At 34.4% G+C, this 24005-nt stretch overlaps 2 protein-coding genes across 3 annotated transcripts in view; one reads left to right on the forward strand and one right to left on the reverse strand.

Annotated features, from left to right (window-relative positions):
• The window catches only part of LOC126880316 (zinc finger protein 234-like), a 276883-nt gene that overhangs the window by 156556 nt on the left and 96322 nt on the right, over nucleotides 1–24005 (reverse strand). The gene's annotated exons all lie outside the window — the stretch shown is intronic.
• LOC114344107 (uncharacterized) overlaps nucleotides 1–24005 on the forward strand; it is a 125481-nt gene that overhangs the window by 80712 nt on the left and 20764 nt on the right. For both annotated transcript variants that reach the window (XM_050644115.1, XM_050644116.1), the window contains exons 7-8: nucleotides 9597–9941; nucleotides 23774–23936. In XM_050644115.1, coding sequence (XP_050500072.1) covers nucleotides 9597–9941; nucleotides 23774–23936 — 508 coding nt within the window. The remainder of the gene's footprint in view (nucleotides 1–9596; nucleotides 9942–23773; nucleotides 23937–24005) is intronic.

The following is a 24005-nucleotide window of genomic DNA, read 5'->3' on the forward strand; positions in this document are numbered from 1 at the left end:
TCTATAGATAAATAATTCCAGAGTTACTTGAAAACCAACTTGTGCGTAATAACGTTATTATTGGATTATTAACGATTATTAAAATAAAATTCTTACTCCATTTGGAAGATGCAGACACATGAAAATTATTTATTTCTACAATGCTTGGTACTATTTATTTTACAAAAGTAAACTTACATTTTAATTTGGTATTTTAAGGAATATAAATCCAATAAACAAAATTACAAAGACGGATCTATTGCTTATGCAGAATACCAATAAAAATATAACCAGAGAAAATATATGTACACAATATACTAACAACACATTTACCATGTATGCTTCTTTTCATGAGCATTTTTCAGTGCGTCACAAATGATAGAAAAAAAAAGGTAAGTCCGTGATAATATACATTGTGACATGACATTTTAGTTAAATCTGACAGTTGTCACATTTTATTTGCAATTTTGCATAAAATCAAATCAATTGTGTTTATTGCATTTATAAAATGGTATTTTCTTTGATTTGTCTTATAAATTGTTCAGATTATATTCGTAGAAATATTATATAATTCGCAAATTATTTTATTTTCGATTACGGCGCCATCTATTGACAACTAGAATAAATGTTATAAATGTCACCGACGAAATGTAATCACCGACGTGCGTTTTTTCTGTCACATACAATTTTTAGAGTCGTCGTCAAAACTTGACCGAGAACGGATGTATATAAAGCATTTACCTGTGCTAAAAATAATAATTACTGTTATCAGTTTCCCATTAATACCTAATTATACTTTAATGTAATTGAAGTGTTAAAATAAATCTGTTATGATATGAAACAGTTATTTAGACTTTAAATTAAAGTTATTAATTATAATAAAACAAACTAAATAATAGTGTTTTTAAGAAGAAATCTGCGCCTTTTGTCGAAGTGGGCAAAATTTCTTCATACGCGAAATTTACAAACTATTGTAGTTTAAGTGCGGTAAATTAAAAACTCATTAAGTGCTTAACTACTACTTGGACAGAAACTTCTTTTTGTGGACCACTCGATTCAGGTCGGTAAGTGGTTATTTTAAATAATATAATTTAAGAATTACATTTATCGAAAATATTGATTAAAGTTAAATTCAAAACAAATACAGGTTAACCGTGTTTGGATAAAGAATAAAATATAAATATGGCTGCCATAGGCGTAGCGTGACCTAATAATTTGGGGGGGCACGGGGTCTACGGGGGGGGGGGGGGGAGTGGTGGTCCCGTGGAAACTTTTTTGAAAACTACCACTTAAGAACTAAAGTAAAGTATATGTGTATTTTTGTTAAACATTGGTTTTAATCAATTTTTACTATATTGATGGATTGTAAAAAGACTCAATTTCAAAATATACAAGTTTATTCTATTCTAGACATAACTGCATGGACATTTATAACACAAAAACAAATTTGTGTACAAGACAAAGTTTTAAGGTGAACAGAACTACAGTAATGGTTTTCAACGAACCAATTTTCGTTAGTTCTAATGAAGCATTAGCCTCCTATCGGCTAGATTTGAAAATCTGTCAACTAACAGATCTAGTTTTTTATCTTTCATGTATTCAGACGTCAATTCTTGCTCAATAGACATCAGGGCAAGCCCACTTAAGCGGTCTTCTGTCATGGTGCTTCGAAGAAATGTCTTTAGCCTTCGTAGTGTAGAAAACGATCTTTCTGCGCTTGCTGTTGTGATAGGCCACGAAAGTGATATTTCTAGTAGCTGCCAAACATCTGGTGCACTGGCTTGAAGATCATTCTCAATAAAAAAATCAGCCAACTCTTGGAACGTTACTCTTGTGGTTGCTTTGTCTGTTTTGACAAAATTGTTCTTTGCATAACAGTGAAAAAACTTAAGATGTGCAGAGAAACTTAAAGACAAGTTATAAAACTTTTGGATTGCCATAACAGCGTTGTTGTCAATTTCGGTCCAATTAAATAGTAACTGGGCAATGCAGTTGATTTTATCATAATCGTTCTTGGAAAAACGAGATTGCAAGTTTACAATTACTGTGTCTAAAGCAGCAAAGTAAATGTCAGTCTTGAACATCTGTTCAGGTGATTGATGAAATGCAGCATCTGCAGAGCTACTACTAGCTTCAAGTTTTTTCGGAATCTTCCGTTTGCGTGGTAGTGAAGGCCTTTCAACTGACAAACCTTTCATACCATATTTGTTACACTGTTCTTCTGACTCATTCCACATCTGAATAAAGCCATCATCATTTCTGTCCAGTTTTAAACAGTCAATGACTGATTCAACTTTTGCAAAAACCTTAGAAATGTCAAGAGATTCACTCTGCAGTTCTTTGGAGAGTATATCAGTCTGACTCAAAACGCTGTGCAATAGTTTTAAACTGAATACAAATTCAAATGTGCTGATTTGTTTGGCTAAACCATCAGCTTCGGCTGCAATTTTACGATTTGATACATCGTTTGCAATAACTTCCAAAGTTTCGTACACTTCAGGGAGCTGCTCTAGAATTACATGGATTGCTTTGTGTCGAACTGTCCATCTAGTTCGAGACAAGCTCACCAGTCTTTTCATTTTTGTTTCTCCGCTTTGCTTACATATTGATTCAAATATTGAAAACCTGTTAGCTGATGCATTAATTAAGTTATACAGGTTATTTACTATGGATAAGCAATTCCGAAGCTGTCTTATTTCTTCACAAAATCTCTGAACAGCCAGATCAAGCAAGTGGGCATGGCAGTGTGTGTACCAAGCTTTAGGCTCTTCTTCTTGGAACCTTGAGGCAACACCTTTGAATTTGCCGCTCATGTTACTAGCTCCATCATATGCCTGGCCGTGTATTTTATTTAAGCTTACACCCAACTGCTGCAGATACTGTTTAATAGTGTGATGTAAATTTTCACCAGTAGTGTCTGACACATCAACGAAGCCCAAAAACCTTTCATTGATTTTAATGTGTCCATCTATTTTAGTAATGTATCGAATGCAAATGCTAAGCTGTTCACGGGTTGAAATATCCGTAGTTTCATCACAAATAATTGAGTAGGCCAAAGCCTCACTCACCTCTTGGACAATTTGTTGAAGCATTTCACTTTTTATGCAATCTATTATCTCATTTTGTACCTGGGCACTTTTGTATGAATGGACTGGGGATTTCATTAATGTTTGGATTCCTTCCTCCATTTCAGTAGATCTCAGTTCTAGCAGTTCTATAAAGTTCCCCCTGTTAAATGAAGCAGTACTCTCATCATGTCCTCTTAAGGCAAGATTCTGTTTTCCAAGGAATAGGATGTTTTCAATTATGAATTTTAAATACCTCCTATTCATCTCAACCATTTTAGTATGTGCCGAGGACAACGAATCTGCTACCGTGCTTCCTGCTTTTCTATACTCATTGAGAAACTGTTTAGATTTTTGATGCATTTCACTCTTCTCATGTTTCCTGAATTTTTCCAAAGCTTTCTTCCAATTGTTCATGCCCAGTTTAGTGAATGACTCCTCCCCGCGACCAGACTTATGTTGACAAAATAGTCGGCATGGGTAACAAAATGCAGCGTCTGTAATGGGGCTATATTCGACCCAATTAAATTCACTGTACCAGGATTCTTTGAACTGCCTCGATTTGGATTGAATCTTGCTTACCTTAAAACAATCAACAGGCTGAAATGCTCCTTTTGCAATATCTGCACTTTGTACTCCCAATGAAGGATCTCTACTTTCGCCCTGGAATGTAGCATCACGATCTGGGCGTAAACAAGATGGCGATTCATCACCAACGCTACCTCCAGTGCTACTTCCCGCTAAATGTCTATCTTCATTTACACTTTCACTTGAATTTCCAAGTTTTTTAAAGAATGTTAGTACAGAGGACTGTTTCTTAGACATGATAACAAACGAACATCCGCAAAAATTACACAAACAATAGCAGCTCAGCTAGTAACAATAAGCTTATTGAACGAATAAAACGTGGCGACCACCTACACAACACAACACACGCACACTGAGCTGGTATGATATCCCTCCGCCAGGCGGGCTCGGGTGCATTCGATCGGCTGCTCCAGCTCGGGCGCAACCGGCCAGAGTCGGCTCACCGGCACTTGTAAATTTAGTTGTAACACGCGCATACTTTACACACACAGAATCAAATTAGATGCATACAGAAAAATAGACTAACGGGGGATCTATATTAGTTATTCATTCGTAACTTTTAGTGTATACATATACGTAATTTAAAGATAATTTATATTATTTTTTTCTTTTTTTGCATAATGTTGGGGGGGCACGTGCCCCCCCGTGCCCCCCGGCCCGACGCCACTGATGGCTGCAGGAGGAATGCAACCGACTACAATAAACGAAGCGTTTTTAATGCAACAAAATAATAATTTATTTCAAGAAAATTGTCAACGTTCCCAAAACGAACAATTATTATATACAGAATGGGTAAAAGTCAGCAATGAAAAAGATCAACTACATAGTGTGATCACGCAAATGCAAACACATATAAGTATGCTAGAAAATCAAATCAAACAGATTTGCAATCAATCAAATAATAACGCTAAAAATACTGAGGCAACGCCTCCTCCCAGGCAAGAATACGAGACTGATGAAGAGGAACTGGCTAAAGAAACAGAATGGGTAAGGGTAAGAAACAGGCAAAAAAAAAGGAAAATAATGAATACCTCATTTTCTCCACCTACTCCTACAAAAAATGAAGAAATAACCAATAGGCTTGAACCTAACAAAAAAAAGTCCAACCTCCACCACCAATAATAGTGGAAGGAATTAAAGAATATAATAAATTTATCGAACTGCTCACAAAGGAAATAGGTATAAATAAATTTATAATCCAAATGGTAAATAAAGAGAACTTCAAAATTAAAGCCAACGATGAGGATACGTATCGTGGCGTGACAAAAATACTACGAGAGCAAACACCACACAGTTGGTTCACATACGAATATAAAAGAACCCGACCAATTAAGGTAATAGTCAAATATCTCCCGCATTCGTGCAAACCAGACAGCATAATTGAAGAATTGGTAAGGAGAGGTTTTAAAGCAGTGAATGCTATAAATAAAATTAAGTGGCGTACCAAGGAACCACTTGACATGTACATAGTGACTTTTGACAATAGCGAAGATATAAATAAAATACATAGTATACAGCATATACTACAATGTAAAGTCGAAATCCAACCATTTAAATCCTCCAAATTAATATCTCAATGCAAAAATTGCCAGGCATATGGGCATACCCAAAAATTTTGCGCCAGACAAGCGAGATGTGTCAAATGCACAGGGAAGCATCATATTAAGGAGTGTACCAAATCAAAGATGTCAAACCTAAATGCGTACACTGTGGACAAGAGCATCCAGTTAACTATCGTGGCTGTAAAGTGGCTATTGACTTACAAAACATGAGGAATAGAGCAATAGATAAAAAAGGGGGGTTAATAAACATCCTTCAGTAAGCAGGCAAGTTAACGAAAATCTAACATTTGACAATGCAGTAAACAACGAAAAGGAAAGTGGCAAATAGGAGGAACGAACTAATAATATCGAACAAAGTCTGCAACTCATATTAGCGAAGCTAGAAAATCAAGAACAAATCATAACAACACTGGATGAGAGGCTAAAAAGATTAGAATATAGTGCCAAAGGAGCTATACCTAAATCGAAACAATATTAATTCAATTAAGGTACTAGTGTGGAACGCAAACGGACTCCTGAACCACCAGCAGGAGCTTCAATTAGTTCTACAGACAGAAAATATAGATGTATGCCTCATCTCAGAGACACATTTTACTAAACACTCATTTATCAAATTTCACGGTTAGAGTCATGCGATTCATCCTGATAATAATGCAAAAGGAGGAAGTGCAGTGATAATTAAAGAAAATTTACAACATTACGAAGAAGCCAACTACGTAACAGAAAAAGTGCAGTTAACTGCAGTAACACTTAGAACTCTTAGATACCCACTGATAGTGGCAGCAATCTATAGTCCTCCGAAACATGCAATAAGTAAGGAGGAATATATTGACCTCTTTACCGAGCTGGGAAATAGATTTATAGTAGGAGGCGATTATAATGCTAAAAATACCCACTGGGGCTCAAGGTTAACCACAACAAAAGGCAGAGAACTTTTAAAAGCTGTGAATGAATACGGAGCCATAACCTTGTCAACAGGGAAGCCAACTTATTGGCCTACTGACCCCAACAAGATACCTGACCTAATTGATTTTTTCATAACCAAAAATATATCGCAAAACTACCTAAAAATAGATGAATGTCATAAGTTATGTTCTGACCATACAGCAATAACACTAACACTAAGCGAAAACATAATATATAAAGAAAATAACCCTTCGCTAACTAATAAGTACACCGACTGGATAAGCTTCAGACAAATGCTAGAAGAAACAATTAATTAAAACGTTTCTCTTAGAACCGTAAAAGACATTGAAAAAGAAGTTGACCAATTCAATAAAGACATCCAAAGAATATCTTGGGAATGTACTCCAGACATCAAAAGACGCCTAAAAGGATGCAACTACCCGGCAGAAATTAGAACGCTGGTATACGAAAAACGGAAAGCAAGACGAAAATGGTTCCAAAGTAGAACTCCTCAAGATAAAACAATTGTAAATAATCTCACCCAACAACTAAAAAGAGAGATAAAAGAATTTAAAGAAGAATCCATTAGGACATACTTAAACAACCTAACGAATGAAAGATCCACAGAATACTCACTATGGAAGGCAACCAATGGATTAAAAAGACCAATGATGCAAATACCACCCATAAAAAAAGAAGACGGCACTTGGGCTAGAAGCAGCGAACAAAAAGCAGAATGCTTTGCTACACATCTAGAAAAAATATTTCAACCGCATCAACAACAACAAGAAGAAGAAGCATTACAGAGCCACCATTTGCAAGAAGAAGAGAACATAATGCCAGTAACTGTAGAAGAAGTAATAAAAGTAATCAAGTATAATTTAAACCCGAGAAAAGCTCCTGGCTTTGATTTAATAACAGGACAAATATTAAAACAGCTCCCAAGAAAAGCAATTGTCAAGTTGACCTATTTAATTAATGCTGCGATCAGATTAAAATATATTCCTTCATTGTGGAAAATGGCGGAAATAGTAATGATACCAAAACCAGGCAAACCACCACATATAACCTCTTCCTATAGACCAATATCACTGCTACCCACAATGTCTAAATTATTTTAAAAACTTCTTCTCAGAAGATTGCAACCAATTATAGTAAACAAAAAATTAATTCCAAATCACCAGTTTGGTTTTAGGCAAAAACACTCAACTATAGACCAACTCCACAGAGTCACCGATATTATAGAAAATGCACTAGAGGAAAGAAAAGTTTGTTCAGCTTTATTCTTAGATGTTGCCCAGGCATTTGACAGAGTTTGGCATGAAGGACTATTTCATAAATTAGAGACTATTCTTCCAAAATCATACACAGACATAATTAAATCGTACTTAACTGATAGATATTTCAGAATCAAGCAAGATGATGCTTATTCTGAACTTAAAGAAATAAAAGCCGGAGTCCCCCAGGGTAGCGTATTGGGCCCGGTCCTATATCTCCTTTATACATGTGATCTACCAGAATTCGATAACTACTGTTTAGCTACCTTTCCCGACGACACCGCCATATTAGCAGTAGGTAAAGATAACGTAGAAACAGCCAATAAACTACAAAATGCGATAAGCAAATTCCAAAAATGGACTAAGACGTGGAAGATTACATTGAATGAAAGCAAATCAGTACATGTTGATTTCACTAATAAAAAAATTCTGTACGCACCAATAAAAATTAATGGACAAGACATTCCGTATGCCAACACAGCCAAATACCTGGGCTTAACCCTAGACACGAAGCTTCGCTGGAAAGCCCATGTAAAGAAAAAGAAGGAAGAATTAAATATTAAATATAAAAAATTGTACTGGCTACTGGGAAGATACTCAGGGTTGTCAACGTATAACAAGATGCTAATCTACAAACAAGTTATAAAACCAGTATGGACGTATGGTATCCAACTGTGGGGATGTACAAAACAGACAAACTTGAAAATAATACAAACTTTTCAAAACAAAGTATTAAGGGGCATAGTTAACGCACCCTGGTACATCCGTAATGACGATATCCACAAGGATCTACGAATGGAGCCAGTCGACAAAGAAATCCGAAAACACGCAGAAAGTCATGAAAAAAGACTTCTTCTCCACGAAAATATTGAGGCCATCCAGCTCCTGAACAACTCAAACCAGAAAAGAAGACTGAAGAGGACCAAACCTCACGAGTTGGTGTAGTGTGCGACAAAGCTAATAGCGGAGCATTGCGCGACTAGTGTGCAAGCAACGTGTTGGTGTAGTGCGTGATAAAGTGAAAAGCAGAGCTTTGTGTGATAGTGCGCAATCAAAAAGTGCGCCAGTAATAATAAAGACAACTAAGAAGACATCAAAGGGTGACTCTTAGATAATAAGTAGTTAGTAAGATAGGATAGATAAAAAGTTACTCATTGGTCAAAGACCAGATTGTAGCACTTAGCAAATAAAAAAAAAAACATACAATTTAATGCGTTAGAAAGAAATCGAAAAACTGTGACGCACTGAAAGATCCTCATGAAAAAAAGCATACACAAATAAGTGAAGTAAAAATATAAGACCTAAGACTGACACAGATGAGAAGATAAAATTAAATGTCAACAGTAGCGGTTTTTACCTCAGAACAGTTAGATCTGGCATTTTGACGTATTCAGAGGTACCAAACCAATTAACTTGACAGTTGAGGACGAGTTTAGTTAAGAGCAAACAGTAGCGATCAACAGGTAGCAACAAAGGCGTTCCAAGATTGCGGCTCTAATTTTGAACATTTTGTCGATATATTTGGCACACATATTTGTAATATAATAAAGAATGGCGGTACAAAGCCCAATTTCAGAAATATGTTAGTATGTAGAAATTACTCTATAAATCAATAAGATATTGAAAAAAGGAGCCTGTACCGCCATTAAGAAAGACAAAAAAATACACTTTCTTCAAATAAACTTTTTTATCCCGTGCCTAAATTTTGTGTTACATTGGAACTACTAAAAATCAATTTTTTTATAACAAGAAATCGAACGTCACTGACTTGATAACATTTCGCGCCTATGTGTATAAAAATTATTGTTTTTGATAGTCTAAACGTCACTGTCAGTGTCGAATTACCGACGCACTGTTGCCTCACTTTTGAAAGTTCGCAGAACTTTCGCAATCTTGGACCGCGTTTGTTGCTACCTGTTGATCGCTACTCTGTGCTCTTAAGGAAATGATGGAAATACGGCATACAGTTTAAGCTTCTCCATAACTTTTGACGGAGGCTTAGCTAAGCAAAAGCTTAAGTAGCTGTTGAAATACCGGCCCTAAGCATATGGTGTTGACAGTTTCTAGAACAGTTGTTTTTGGAGTCTATAGTTGTCAGTTGCATAAAGTTATTTCAAAGAAGCGTAACATTGGTGACATCAGTGGGATTAAACTTACAGAACTGTCGTAACAATATTAATACTTTATTAAAAATTAACTTACTAAATTTTAATTCTTAGCGCAAGCTTCAAGAAGTGGAAGAGGAAAGGATACAGAATTCTATGTTACTCAATGTAGATCTCACGTCAAATATAAATTCTGAACGAGCGGAACATCTCCAAAAAATGGTCAAAGATTATTTGAACAACCATATCTCAGAAGTAGATATTATAAGGGTTGCAGATGCTTCTATGGCTTTTAAAATGTTCAAAGATTTGTATACTCAGTGGGAGCAAGAAAGACAAAAGCTCTATAAAGAAGCTAGTTTATCTTTTGGAAAACGAATTTCAGACTCTGATATATCGCTACAGATACAGAAGAAAAAGTGGTCTTCTAGGTCAAGTAGCACCATGGCGACAACCAAGGTAAATAAATTCATTCATTATAATTTTGAAATATTATTTTTTCCTTTTGTTCCTTATCTATAGTCTATATCGAAAGTATACTGCGAAAACCAGGTAAATGCCGAAATACCGAAACCGAGAAAAAACGTTTTTAAAGTTTAGTGTTTTATTTTGAATTAAGAGGACAACTTGTATTTGATATTCGGTATTCTAGTGAAAGATGCATATATAAGAAATGATATTCTGTCATTAGTTTGAAAAAGTTAAGACACCTAGCTGATTAAAGCTAAATTTAAGATGGAGATGCGGTCACTTACCTGGTTTTACCTGTAAATCTAAATTAATCAGTTATCCTTAAAATAACACATTTATAACAAACATAATAAACAAAACATAATATTTTGTAGTTGTGTGATCGGAATATGAGGTTTCAACTAGTTAATAGCAATGTTTTTAAGGGATTAGTCGTTAATTATAACATATAACTGGTTTTCCCTGAACATTTTGTTCAGAGATGTTTGTAGTTATATGGATATTATTTACATAAATGATAGGCAGTTTTATAGAAAAAACAAATTTATTTTGAACGTGTCATAGATACAAAAAAATAATATTACTCTGCGTATTTCTCGTCAGATTAGTCACTGAAAGCAGAATCTGACAAGATGCCATCGGCATCGTAAAATACGATACCACCTGTTATATTCCTCCGGTATCACTCACTTATCAAATAGCTGTAACAAATCTCTGTTTTTTGCTATGCTACTTGGCGAAAATCTGTCATAAAGTTTTTATCGACTAACATAAGCATGCTTATGTTAGTTGATACTCAGCTTGCTTTTTTCTTGTTGACTGCCGTGCAGTATCAGTAAGGAAATGAAGCTTGGTGACGCGTCATAATTGAAACGGATTCTGTTTGTCTCTTCTTTCACGAATCTCATCTTTTTATCTTTAACCACATTATTTTTTCGCCGTTTTAGTCTTTTGTTCGGTGTTATTCAGAGTGTGTGACAATTTTTTTAAATCATAAAAGTCGTAGTACCTATTTAAAATCTTTACACTTGTATGGTTTTATACATACTTTTTTATCACTGACCTTGACATTTTTAGTTTCCCTTGTATTTTGAAAAAACAGACAAGTAATCTGGCATAATGAGAAGACAAGTAATTTTCTGTAATGATAACTTGCAACTTCAACTTCGAAAGCGCATGATTAAATGTTACATTTGGTCAGTCCTCTTGTATGGTGTCGAAGCATGGACATTAAAAATATCCACCATTAATCGTTTGGAGGCCTTTGAAATGTGGCTGCACAGCCTTGCACTGAAAATACCATGGACGGCTATGCTGACAAATGTGGCAGTCTTTAAGAGAGCAAATGCTGCCCGCGAGCTGCTTGATAACATCAAATATAGAAAGATGGCCTATTTTGAGCACGTAGTAAGGGGAGACCGGTATAATATTCTTCAACTTATTATGATGGGTAAAATCGAAGGACGCAGAGGAATTGGTAGAAAGCAGGTCTCTTGGTTGAAGAATATCAGGGATTGGACAGACATAAAGAAAGCAGAGCGAGCAACTATTTAGAATAGATCGAGACAGAGACAGTTTCGCCATGTTAATCGCCAACGTCAAGGGGACTTGATAGGGCACGTTAAGAAGAAGAATCTGGCATACCATAGAGAGACCTGATTTCTAGCGGTTTAAATGCTGCTATGTATAGAGTCAACTTCCATACAAGAATGTCCCGACTCTAAAAATTTATGTTACGATACTGTCCTCCGCAGGTATAAGAAAATACACTTATTTCACTTGCTTACATATTCTGGGACACATTTTGATAAGTAGTTGAGTATAATGCTTTGCATGTATTTCAGAATTTCCTGGTCTACCGTTAATTTCTGACCAGGCACAACGGTAAGCTACATTTGGTAATGCGGCTTCATTTACACACAAATTGTAGACCCATAATTTTCGGGAAGAATATATGAATTGTCCAGTTAATCTGAAATCTGTAGTATAGCCTGTAGATCGAAGGTGATTGAAACAAAATTCCGGTGTTGATTAGAGCTTTTCTTATCATTTCGTTTTTCGAGATTCCATACTTCTTTTTTGCTGATGTTGTCTGTAACCTTTTTGTAAATCCGGTTTTTAGTTGAACTAGCCATATCATAATATGATAGGGCTAATAAATATTATTTATTACGAACTAAACATTGATCTTATTTAGGACAAAAAAGGTTAAATTATAGTCGTTAGAAAATATTCTTCGGTATGTAATTTCGCTAACACCTTCCGGTTTCTTCAGCTGACGATCATTTATATAAAGTTGATACATTTTCCTTATACTCAAAGTTTTGTCCAAATATCTACGCTTCGAACTTTGGCAAATATAATGTGGGACCATGGCTGGAAAAAATATGAGACTTCACAATTGTTCGGTTTTCATTGCTTGTTTTATTTGGCAGTATATGCTTGCCTCTTTTGCCCGTATCTGCATACCAATATAGAATATCAATTTTTCTTACATCTTGCATTAACGACGCTAATATACAAAGTGTCTTAGAAAAAAACCTCTCATATGCCTGTACCTCTTGACCATTCCAAGAAACATAGTCGATACTATCGATTTTATCAGTCGATATGAATGAGAAATTTTAATAAAATATACATGTAAAATGTATTAGACATTTATCACCTTTTTACTGAATATGGTATACAACAGTAAAAATATATTGTTGTCCGGCAAAATAATATATGTGCTCTTACTTGGTTTTACATTCAACAGAACTTTAATTTTGTGAAAGTAAGTAGCGATATATTGTTTTACTTGAAAATTAAAAGTTGGTTATGTGTAACTCATTTGTTTATCACACAAATTATCAGCTGAATGGCAAGTCGTATCATTTACTGGGTTTTACCTGTATGTAAAGCGTAAAAAGCTGAGAATTTTGGTATACTTAACTCAATATTTTAAAATTTGTCATTTACCTGGTTTTCGCAGTATACCGACGATATAGACTACAGTCTATTCACTAACGGTAAAATATTGCAAAACCGATTTTTAAAGAACCGCTTGGATTGACATGAAATTTGGCATACACACAAAGAAAAAATTAATATTGTGCCGGTGTGTGCTTTTGCCTTGGGAGTGGTTTCAATCCTTCTCGGGGGTGAAAAACTATACGTTCAAAATATGCCCGGAATTGCAATTCCGGATAAACTGACTATAGGGCAGTCAATTAGCGTATTTGGCTCCGAATTCCATCCTACTACATCGATTTACTTGATATTTTCAGAGTAACTAGGGAATAGCTCAAGAAACAAAGTCTAACCTATGCCGATGTACGCTTTTATCTTGGGGGTGGTTCCCAACGCTTCTCGGGGGTGAAAAATGTTTCGGTTAAAATAACCACGGAATAGGCTAGAGTAATGTTAAGCAAAAACTGTTCTATAATTATTTTTTCATCCAGATGACAAGTTAAGGCTCAATAGAGCAGCACGACAATTGAAGGAACTACTAAAACAACTAAAAAATAACAGCGTTCAAGAATACCTAGAAAATTTAACGCCGTCAGATGCCAGCGATTATGCGCTATGGAAGGCTACAAAAAAATTAAAACAGCAACATCGTCATATCCCACCAATTAGAAAATCCAACGGAACATGGGCTCGAACAAACAATGAAAAGGCAGAAACTTTCGGCGAATACCTAGAAGAAGTTTTCAACCCTATACCAGCTGCTGCAACAAATAACGATCAAGAAATCTACAATTTCCTACAGAACCAAACCCCGACAGGAGAAAACACACTACACGTTTCACCCAAAGAATTTCAAAACATAATCAACAATAATCTAATAAAAAAGAAAGCACCTGGCTATGACTTATTCACAGGTGAGGTAATTAAAAATCTACCTACCAAAGCAATTAAAATGCTAACTCAATTGTGTAATGCGGTACTAAGGCTAAACACTTCCCAATCCAATTGAAAATTGCGGAAATTATCCTTATACAAAAATCAGGAAAACCTCCAAATGAGCCCACTTCATATCGACCAATTAATTTAATGCCAGTAATGTCTAAGATCAGGGAAAAAATAATAGAAAAAAGACTTCTACAATACTAACAGACAGAAATATGATACCCGACCACCAATTTGGCTTTAGGAAAGAGCATGGTACCGTCGAACTAGTTCACAGAGTGGTCAACGTTATAAATAAAACATTTAAAGAAAAAAAGTTACTGTTCAGTAGCATTCCTCGATGTTAGCCAGGCTTTTGATAAAGTTTGGCATCAAGGACTGTTGTATAAACTGAAAAAGAACTTACCAGAGGAACTATATACATTCCTTAAGTCGTATTTATCAGAAAGATACTTTCGAGTGAAGTTTGAGTCAGCCCATACAAAACTATATCCCATCAGATCACGGGTACCGCAAGGAAGCGTTCTGGGCCACAACTGTATCTGATTTACACAGCCGACTTACCCATAAATCGTGATACAACGACCAACACCCTTGCAGACGATACTGCAATCCTAGCAGTACACAAAAATCCCGTCGAAGCTGCTGCAGAACTCCAGAGAGTATTAAATCAAATAAATACATGGGCACACAATTGGAGAATTAAATAGAATGAACAAAAATCAAACCATATTGTTTTTACAAAATGCCACGGTGAATCACCTACAGTAACAATAAATAATAAGGTAATTCCCTCAGTTACCTCTGTAAAATATCTGGGCATGCACTTGGACAGGGGATTAACCTGGAGAACCCATATATGGAACAAACGGAAACAACTGGGCATAAAATTTAGTAAGCATTATTGGCTTCTAGGGCGTAAATCTAAGCTCACGACAAGAAATAAACTGCTAGTCTACAACACAATATTCAAATCAGTCTGGGCATATGGTCTGCAGCTCTGGGGAACAGCATCCAAGTCGAATGTATCCATTTGAGAGATTCCAGTCCAAGGTGTTACGTTCAATAATCGATGCTCCGTGGTTTGTTACTAACAGGGATATTTACAATGATCTGGAAACGAAAACCGTCAGTGAAGTGATAGTGGAGTTAAGTGCAAAATACATCGTACGTCTTGAAAGCCACGCGAATGTGCTTGCAATTAATTTGTTAGACAACAGTCAGGAAACAAAACGGTTAAAGAGACAGACATCATTAGATTTACCGCACAGACATTAATATTGTTACAGTAGCTAAGTTAATATATGTAATACAGTAATTTAATATTATCCTAAAGAGATGTGTGGCGCTGGTCACAATCTCTTCATGTCATTATTTCTCAGATAAAATGTGCCTATTGTTATGTTATAACCAGCGGCGGCTCGTGGGTCAATCTTCAGGGGGGTCATTTTGGTTTGAAAACTTCAAACTGTTGATTTTTTAAAGTATTTAAAAGATCTTTTAGCATTTATATTTTAGATAAAAAATACAGACTTAGATAAAACTCAATACTATTTACCCTAGTTTTCCGAAAATTAAATTTGTCTTTTTTTAGAGTAAATCTTTTAAAAAATATAGGAAAAATGGTATGAACAGGTTATTGACTGATATATAGATAGGAATATTTATAGTATAATAAATTGTAAATTTATTAAAACGAAACTTACTTTAAATATTTTTATATTTTAAGTCAATTCTTCTATCCTTTAGTTCTGCAAAATAGTCTATGACCTTCTCATTGAAATTTGGAATGCTCTTGACAAGCGTTTTCTCGATGCTCAGCATAGACAAGGCACTAAGTCTAGGTTGTCCCATCGTATTACGCAGGAATGTTTTTACTCTTTTTAAAGTAGAAAAACATCTCTCACTTTCCACGGTTGTCATAGGGAGTGTGCACAAAATATTTAATAACTTCACTGCTTCAGAAAATGTTTCAGACAAATTCATGTTAATAAAAAGCTGAAGTATGGCTACTGCACCAGCACTATTGCGAAAATCCTCACGACAATATAAGACTTCAAGTTCCGATTTTAGTTTGGAAATATTCACTGTGGGATAATTAGCCGTCACCATTTTTAAAATATTTTGCGGAAAGTTGGTAGTGTATGCTTCAAATTTCTCTATGTAGAATAACTGTGAAATCATGAGATGATCATTGAAACTAAACCTGTGATTTATTTCAGATATAATAATATCACAAATTTCAAGTGCAGTTCGTCGCTTTGGATCCTCTGCAGTAGTTTTTCTTTTTTTTGCTGTTGATGTGCTTGGTACTTCTGATTCCAAAATAGTATTTCTAATTATTTGGATATTGTTGTTAAAAGACAGGATACAATTTTTGACAGATATAACATCAATGTCTCGCATTTGCAATTGTTTAAACAATATATCAACATGGGGCATTATTTTATGGAAAAAATTTAACCAAAATAAAAAATGCTCATCTTCCAAATGTCTTTTTAAACCAGTTGCTTGATTTATATTGTTACCATCTTGCTCCTCATCAATAATTTCCTCTAAGCAAGATTTTAAATCATCTTTATAAGTGTATACAATTTCAACACATTTTGTATTGAAAGCCCATCGAGTAGGCGCAGCTTTAGGTAGCCTTACTTTAACCACTCTATCCAGAACCATCGTACGTTTTGGAGATCGGCCGAAAAAGGACGAAAATCCGTGTAAATTTGCAAAAAATATTTTTATCGGTTTGTGTTGACTCGCCGCTTTTTGGAGGATAAGATTAAATTGATGGGCATAGCAGTGAATGAAGTGTGCATTTGGGTATATTTCTTTAATTTTTGTTTGTACTCCTCCCAGTTTACCGCTCATGACTGATGCACCATCGTAACTTTGGGCAATCAATTTTTCAGGTGCTTCATTAATTTTTAATAATTGAAGTTCTTCCAATATTACATTAGTTAAATGTTGTGCTGTAGTACCTAGGGGGTTAACAAATTTCCAAAATCTTTCATGTACAATACCAGTTAATACATATCGCAATATGATAATCATCTGCGTTTTATTGGAGCTGTCTGTGGTCTCATCTACTTGAATGGCCACAAAATTTGTCTGGCCAATCTCCTTCATGATATGAGTATGCACAATGGCTAACATTGATTCTAAAATATCGTTCTGAATTGTTTTCGATGTTCCTTTAAATACTGTACTTTTTTCAATGTGTTCTTTAAACATTAAATCCAGTTCAGAAACAAAATCGATAAGGCCCAGAAAAATTCCACGATTATTGGAGCTGTCACTTTCGTCATGACCGCGCAATGCAATTTCGAAAACTCCACAAAATTTTACACAGTCGATTAGTTTGTTTAAAATATACCTATTTTTAGATACCAATTCATTAAAGTCATGCACAGATTTACGATATACACTATCAAGTTGCTGTCTTATGTTAACACGTCCTAAACTTGCGTAACTCATTGATGAATTTATATGAGTAGTTGAAGAGGCATGTTTTGTAATTTTCACTTTTAAATGCTTAATGTCAGTTACTCCATTTTTCGCCCATACAGCGTCATTCGAAAACAGTAAACACGGATAGCAAAAAAATGCATTTCTCACACTGCAGCCACAAATCCAATCACACAAATTGTACATTGATTCTTTAAAATATCTTTGAATGTCCTTACCCCTATCCTTTGTTGTTTGTTTTAAATTCATGTTTGGTTTTGGTCGACCACTTTCTTTTTTCTCAAGCCGCCGTTCATAATTTAGTGTTCCAGCAGATTTTAAGGCAATTATTTCGTCAACAACACTCATCTTGTTTTCTAACTAAACGTGAGGCCGTCGACTCTACTAGAGGTATACGACGGAAAGGTCACTCCCACTCTCGCCCACGAAATTGCTATCTGCCGTCTCTTTTCTATTTTACATGCATTTGTCCATAAGCCATAAGAACTGTATATAGACAATTTAAAATACGGCCCAGCCACGGGCTTGTGTATAGCGCGAGGCGCGACGTTATTATATCTATTATATTTGTTTTGCCAATGGAGACTGCTGAGAGAGAATTTTATATTTCAGAGTGAAGTTTTAGATAAAAGATATTTTTAATAAAATTGGTATTTTTATGAGATTATTTTAGGGGGGTCATTGACCAATTGACCCTAAGGAGGAGCCGCGCTTGGTTATAACAGATTGCCTAATAAACAAACAAAAAAAATATAATTATTTTTTGAAAACTAAATACTTTTTGAGTTATTCGTGGTTGAAAATTGGCCATTTTCATTGAAAAATGACACCTTTTCGGACGGATTATTGCGAATACCTTAAAAACTATGCATCTAACAAAAAACTATATAAAATATTTCTGTAGGTTATAAAAAAACAAACAGATTTGTTCATTCATGTATCTTCTAGTTAAAATATAAAGAGGGATATGGTAGGTAAGAAGAGTTCGTTTTTTTTGCCGCATGCTCAAATCGGTGTATTCAACTTGAAATAACATAGAAAATTTTACCCAAAAAAATTTCCACCCCTAAGAAGGGGTGGGAACCACCACCAAGATAAAAGCACGCATCGGCATAGACTTTGAATTAGGAGATAAGTAGAGGCTAGGCCCAAAATTTCATTAAAATCCATGCAGTAGGGTAGAATTCGGAGGTAATATCCTATTCTTGCTCCCATTGACTGGCGTACTATAGGGAACTTGCATAAAATTTTAAATTCGAAAAAAATGTTATAAATCACAACAGAACATAATTTAGAACCTGTATCAAAGATAAAAAAGTTTTGTTTGTCTTTCGTTTGGCCCCTAAAGACGACTAAAAATTCAACTTATACTAGCCACCCCAAAACGCGTCGTGACGTCACTCCGTTGTATGTTTACATTCTACACCAATTGTATATATAATTTTAAATTAGATATTATAAACGTCAGTAAAAAATACAGCTATGTGACGTTAAAAGTGTTTTTGGTCGTTTGAGCTATTCATAGAAAATTTGTACTTTTACAAAATGGTTTTATTTTCAATAGTAAACCTTCTTTCCTTTCCTTCAAAAACTGTATCAAACTCCAATCTCAACAAACTGGTATATATTATTACAACGGCATACGATAAATGTCACTAGAATATAAATATTTTTCCTTTATTCCCCGACGACGAGCTGGCCAAATACCCAAGTAGGTGGAGGCCAATAAACTAAAGAAGGAAAAGAAGAATATACCTAAATATAACGCTGTGTCTAGGTACACGCTAACGTGTACGCAAATAAAAAATTTAGAGTGTCAGAGTGTTGGAATTTGTTTAATCGCGTAGTGTTTACACTTTAATTTTAATATTGATTAGTAAAGAAATTTCTTATTTTTTTATTTGTTTGGTGTTTGTTTTTAAATTAACTATGCAGTGTGGATAATTATTTAGTTGTTTTAATTAGTTTAACAACATTTTAAAACAGTATGAAAAGGAGACTATAAATTAATATATATTTTTTTTAGTTATAAGTGAAATAGTATTACCGTCCAAAATTAAAATAAAAGGAAGACCTAAAGCTTTCACAATAATAATTAACTTGTTCTGAAGCTATTTCCTTGTGGCATTTTTGTAATCAACTTTTCTAAATAGGAACTAAGCCACAATTTAACTAAAAAAAAATGATTTTATTAACGTTTCGACGTCTAAATCGGACGTCGTTGTCAAAATACAAAATATTATTAAATTAAACAAAAATGTTGTTGCTTAGTAAAAAATTTTTCTAATAACTTATTTAATCTGACTAATTTTTGTATTTTGACAATGACATCTGATTTGGACGTCGAAACGTTAATAAAATCATTTTTTTAGTTAAATTGTGGCTTATTTCCCATTTAGAATAGTTGATTATAATAATTAACTTACGTATAAAAATTATATTAACAATATTTTGTAGTACGTGTCATGTCAACTAAATACATATATTTATTTTGCTAACCTAAATATATACTTTTATTATATACATTGATTTATTACAATTAAGTTTGAAACATCTGAATAGTTCTGCTTCCCTTGCGCATCTTTTTTATTTGCGTACACGTTAGCGTGTACCTAGACACAGCGAAATATAACCATAATAATAACTAATGTAAAACTATGTGACGTCACGGGTCGTTTGACCTATTTTATACCGCAGAAGACTTTAAATATGTATTTCTAAGTTATTACGAGTTTTTGAAGCGTGAAATTTTGGAAATCTCATTTTTAAACAAAACTGAACATTATTATGTAATAAAAAAATGTGCAAGTTCCCTATTATAAGCAACTTTTGTTGTATATAGAGTTTTTCACCAAGTCAACTGAAGTCAATACTTTTCGAGTTATTTGCGAGTGAGTATGTTCATTTTTCAACAAAAAACATGTTTTTAGACGGTTTTTCGAAAATAACTCAAAAGTAAGTATTTTATCGAAAAAAATATTCTTAGCAAAAATATGGTTTATCAAAAGGTCAAAAAATGGTGTATAATATATCTATATTAGATCCAGTCTATAACTATATACAGACTAAAAGTCTGTAGACCCAGCAGAAGCAAAGTTGTAGCTAATGAAAGTAGGTTCTTACTGGTAAAATTCCAAATCGAATATTTGAACGTGAAATAACCAAAAAAACAAGCACTTTTCGGGAAAAACTCTTGACAACTTTTTAAAGTGTTTAAAAAGCTTTATTTTTGTTTTTTTAAAGCTTTTAACATTAAAAAGTGACTTACGCTCAAAATAATCGTAGTCCCTGTTTTTTTTTGATAATAAAAATCGTGAAAATCATCCCATAATTAGCATCCCAAATGAAATTAATCGTTGCTGCTTCGCCAATTAGTTTACTTCTGTATTGTTTATATGATCTGTAAGTTTCATCGGTTCAAAGTGTTTATTTTTAAAAAGGGTGTATGTAGTTAAAAGGGATTGAAAGACTCATTAATCACGAGTGCAGTGACGGATTAAGAATCCTGAGGCCCCTAGGCAACCCAAGCTATGAGGCCCCTTAAAAAACCTAGGTTTCTCCGTAGTTAATAATTTTTATTTTTGAAAATATCCGTTTGCCCGTTGCGAAATAACCCAAAATGGCTGTGAAGCAGGAATAAATTATTTTTTCTTCAAACGTCAAATAATGATGACATTACTTATCTAACTTGATCCTGTCAAAGTTTGATGTCTCCGCCGGCAGCAGTTTTTTTTCCCATTTCTTTACGGCGGAGGGAAAAATGTTGTCATGGCAACAATATGAAACATGTCACAAAGCAACAATACAAATGTCATTAACAACAATTAAACATCATTTTTACTTATAGTAATATTAAAAGTACAATTAGTTAATGAGGCATTTTCAAAATTGAAACCGTGCAAAAATGTTCCCGACTCTTGATACGCATTGGTAATTGTTGATGATACTGATGGTCGAGCACAACTTTCAGCAATCATTCCCGATGTTGGCGAATCATGACTTAATTATTTTAATTTCTAACATCTAGACGACTTTGATAGTTGTCACAGTTAATTTCGAGTAAAAATAGCGTATGAATTGTACTATTTATGGTTGAAAATTGCTACGTTTGAAGAAAAAATAGTATACTTTATTCGGCAAAGAAGCGACTTTTCTTGACTTGCCCTCTATTACGCGCCTCACTTCGTTCTGCGCGTAATATCGGGCGCGTCAAGAAAAGTCATGCTTCTCCGCCTCATAAAGTAATATACTATTCCCTGCAAGTTTGAAGCTGGGCTATAAAATATTTGAACTCTTCTAGTTCATTTTCAAGTTCAGATTCAATATCATCAGGATAGTTTTCATGTAGTTTTGAAGCACACTTCTTTACTATCACTCAATTTTGGAAAAACATAAAAGACCAAATACTGAGTTCATTGAATCGTACACTATCAATCGACGACTCAGCTCAGTAATTAAAGTATAGCAGAGAATATTCAGAGTATTGTAGGTCACAGGCCCTCTGCTCGTAATAAGCAAAATTATCTTTTTGGAATTTTAAGAACTGCAAAAGTGAATTTAGAAGCTGAACCGCAGTTTGAAGTTCAATCTCTTCTCTCTGCAATGATTTACTGACAGCGTTGATGCGTTCTAAAATTGTTATTACCCAATACTCATTCATTATGAATGTTTCTTTTTTTGACATTTCTTTCAACAAATACTTTAGCCTCATGAACTGTTTTAGCTTGCTGATTAGGGTCTTCAGCAAAAGTATGAAGAGTAGATTTGAAAGTGTTTTAACCTTTAGGCAAAGGTCTTATGGCATGTGCTGCTTGTTCTTATAAGGACTAGATCGTGGCGAATGAGATGGCTTAGTGGAGTTTCATTTAAGCATTTGATCATAACTTCCCAACGGTGCGTAGGTAGAGGATGAAAAAAAGTTGTACTCAGACTGAACAAACCCAACATACGATATTCCATTTGAGGGAAAATACGTCAGCCAATCTCTTTTAATTTTTGTTCCACTTACTTATTTGTATTCGAAAAACCATAGATTGTATAAAAATCTTGTAATGCCTTCAAAATTTCTTTTGATGGAAACACTTCCATCAAGGTCTTTTTTCTGAAGACCTTTCCCAATCCAAAATCTCCTTACTTCTTTAGTTACTGTATTCCGTAATCCTATGCCGTTTTCCGAATTTAGGATCCAATTTATCTTTAACTTCAATTTTTAACTTAGTTTCTGTTTCTGGTTCTTTAACTTCTTGAACTGGAATAGAACTGTCGTTACATGTTTTTCATCTTCGTCAGTTAGGAAAGCTATGTTTCCCTCAGTTATTTCTATTCCATCACGTGCATTTTCATTGGTTGCAGCTTAGCTTGACTAGCTGTGGGTTTCCGTGTGGAACTGAGTTTAAATAAGTTTTGCTTCTGTTTTGGATTTTGATTAAGGATCTTTTCTTTCTCCTGATTTTTCTTGTGTTTTTTGCTCACTTTCGAATCTTGTTTTCTTGTTTCCATCTGTAGTACTGGTCCTTCTACCAAATGGCATTCATTAGAGATGTATTCTCACAGCATATACTTTCTATGTGAACAAAAGTATACATTGTAATGTAGCTTTTTACGTCCACCATAACTTTTATGGTTTTGTGCAATATTTGAATTTTTCAATATTTTTTCGTTTTGGTCCCCCTCGAGGCCACCTTTGGGGCCGAGGCCTCTAGGCAACTGCCTACTTTGCCTAATGGTTAATCCGACACTGCACGAGTGTATGCAAATTTTGAACAGCCATATCTTATCCAATTTTTGTCTTATGCCGCGTCTCACTGGTAAAAATTTGCGTCGAACCAGCTGTTCGTCGCAAATATTTGCGTGCTCGAGGTAAATTGTGCTAATGTGGACTTATTCGTCGCATAAATCGGACGCAAGAATTTTCGACTCACACAACGCACACGATCCATCGGTTTTCGGTATGTTTTACATTTTCGCTGGTCAAGCACCGCGTCCTCACTGGTAAAAATTTGCAACGCAAATTCTTTCAACGAACAATATTAGTTGAATACGCACGAAAAATTTACGAGTGAGGACGCGTCATTACAGGAAAACAAAAAATCCAAAATATTCATAAAAGCAAAACCTAGATACATTTTTCTACTTCCTGAGATTTTTGGTATCACTAATAATTCTTAAGTTATTAAAATAAGGAATTGTTCATTAAAAAAAAAAGAATTTTTTTAAAATAAAAAAAAATACTTTAAAACCAAATTTTAAACGCGGCAAAGACTCACAAAAAGTTGTAATGCCATTGATGATGATGATAATTTTTAAATTTTTATTTAACTTTCAAATTTTTCATTAAGCATATTCATTTTGTTTGTGCTTTGTTAATTCTTGACGTTATTTCTTTCACTCTTTAATAAAACTGTATTTAACATTCGATAAATTTCTTATCCGGAAATAATTATAATATATGAATAATTTCATAGGGGTCCAAAGAAAAGAGACGAATTAAAAAGTCTAAAGATGCTTCCGTGGATGAAAAATTGGCAATTGTGGTGGAAAAAGCAGATAAGCAAATTTCAGTACAATCATTTTTTGATTCAAGAGTTAAGTCCCCAACATTAAAAACAATAAACAGTCATGATATATGTAAGTTTTCCTTTGCGTATTTATATTATGTTACTTATCTATCTATATCCCTTTTCATGTGATGGATTT

This window comes from Diabrotica virgifera, chromosome 2 (assembly GCF_917563875.1).
Source record: "Diabrotica virgifera virgifera chromosome 2, PGI_DIABVI_V3a".
NCBI lineage: Eukaryota > Metazoa > Arthropoda > Insecta > Coleoptera > Chrysomelidae > Diabrotica > Diabrotica virgifera.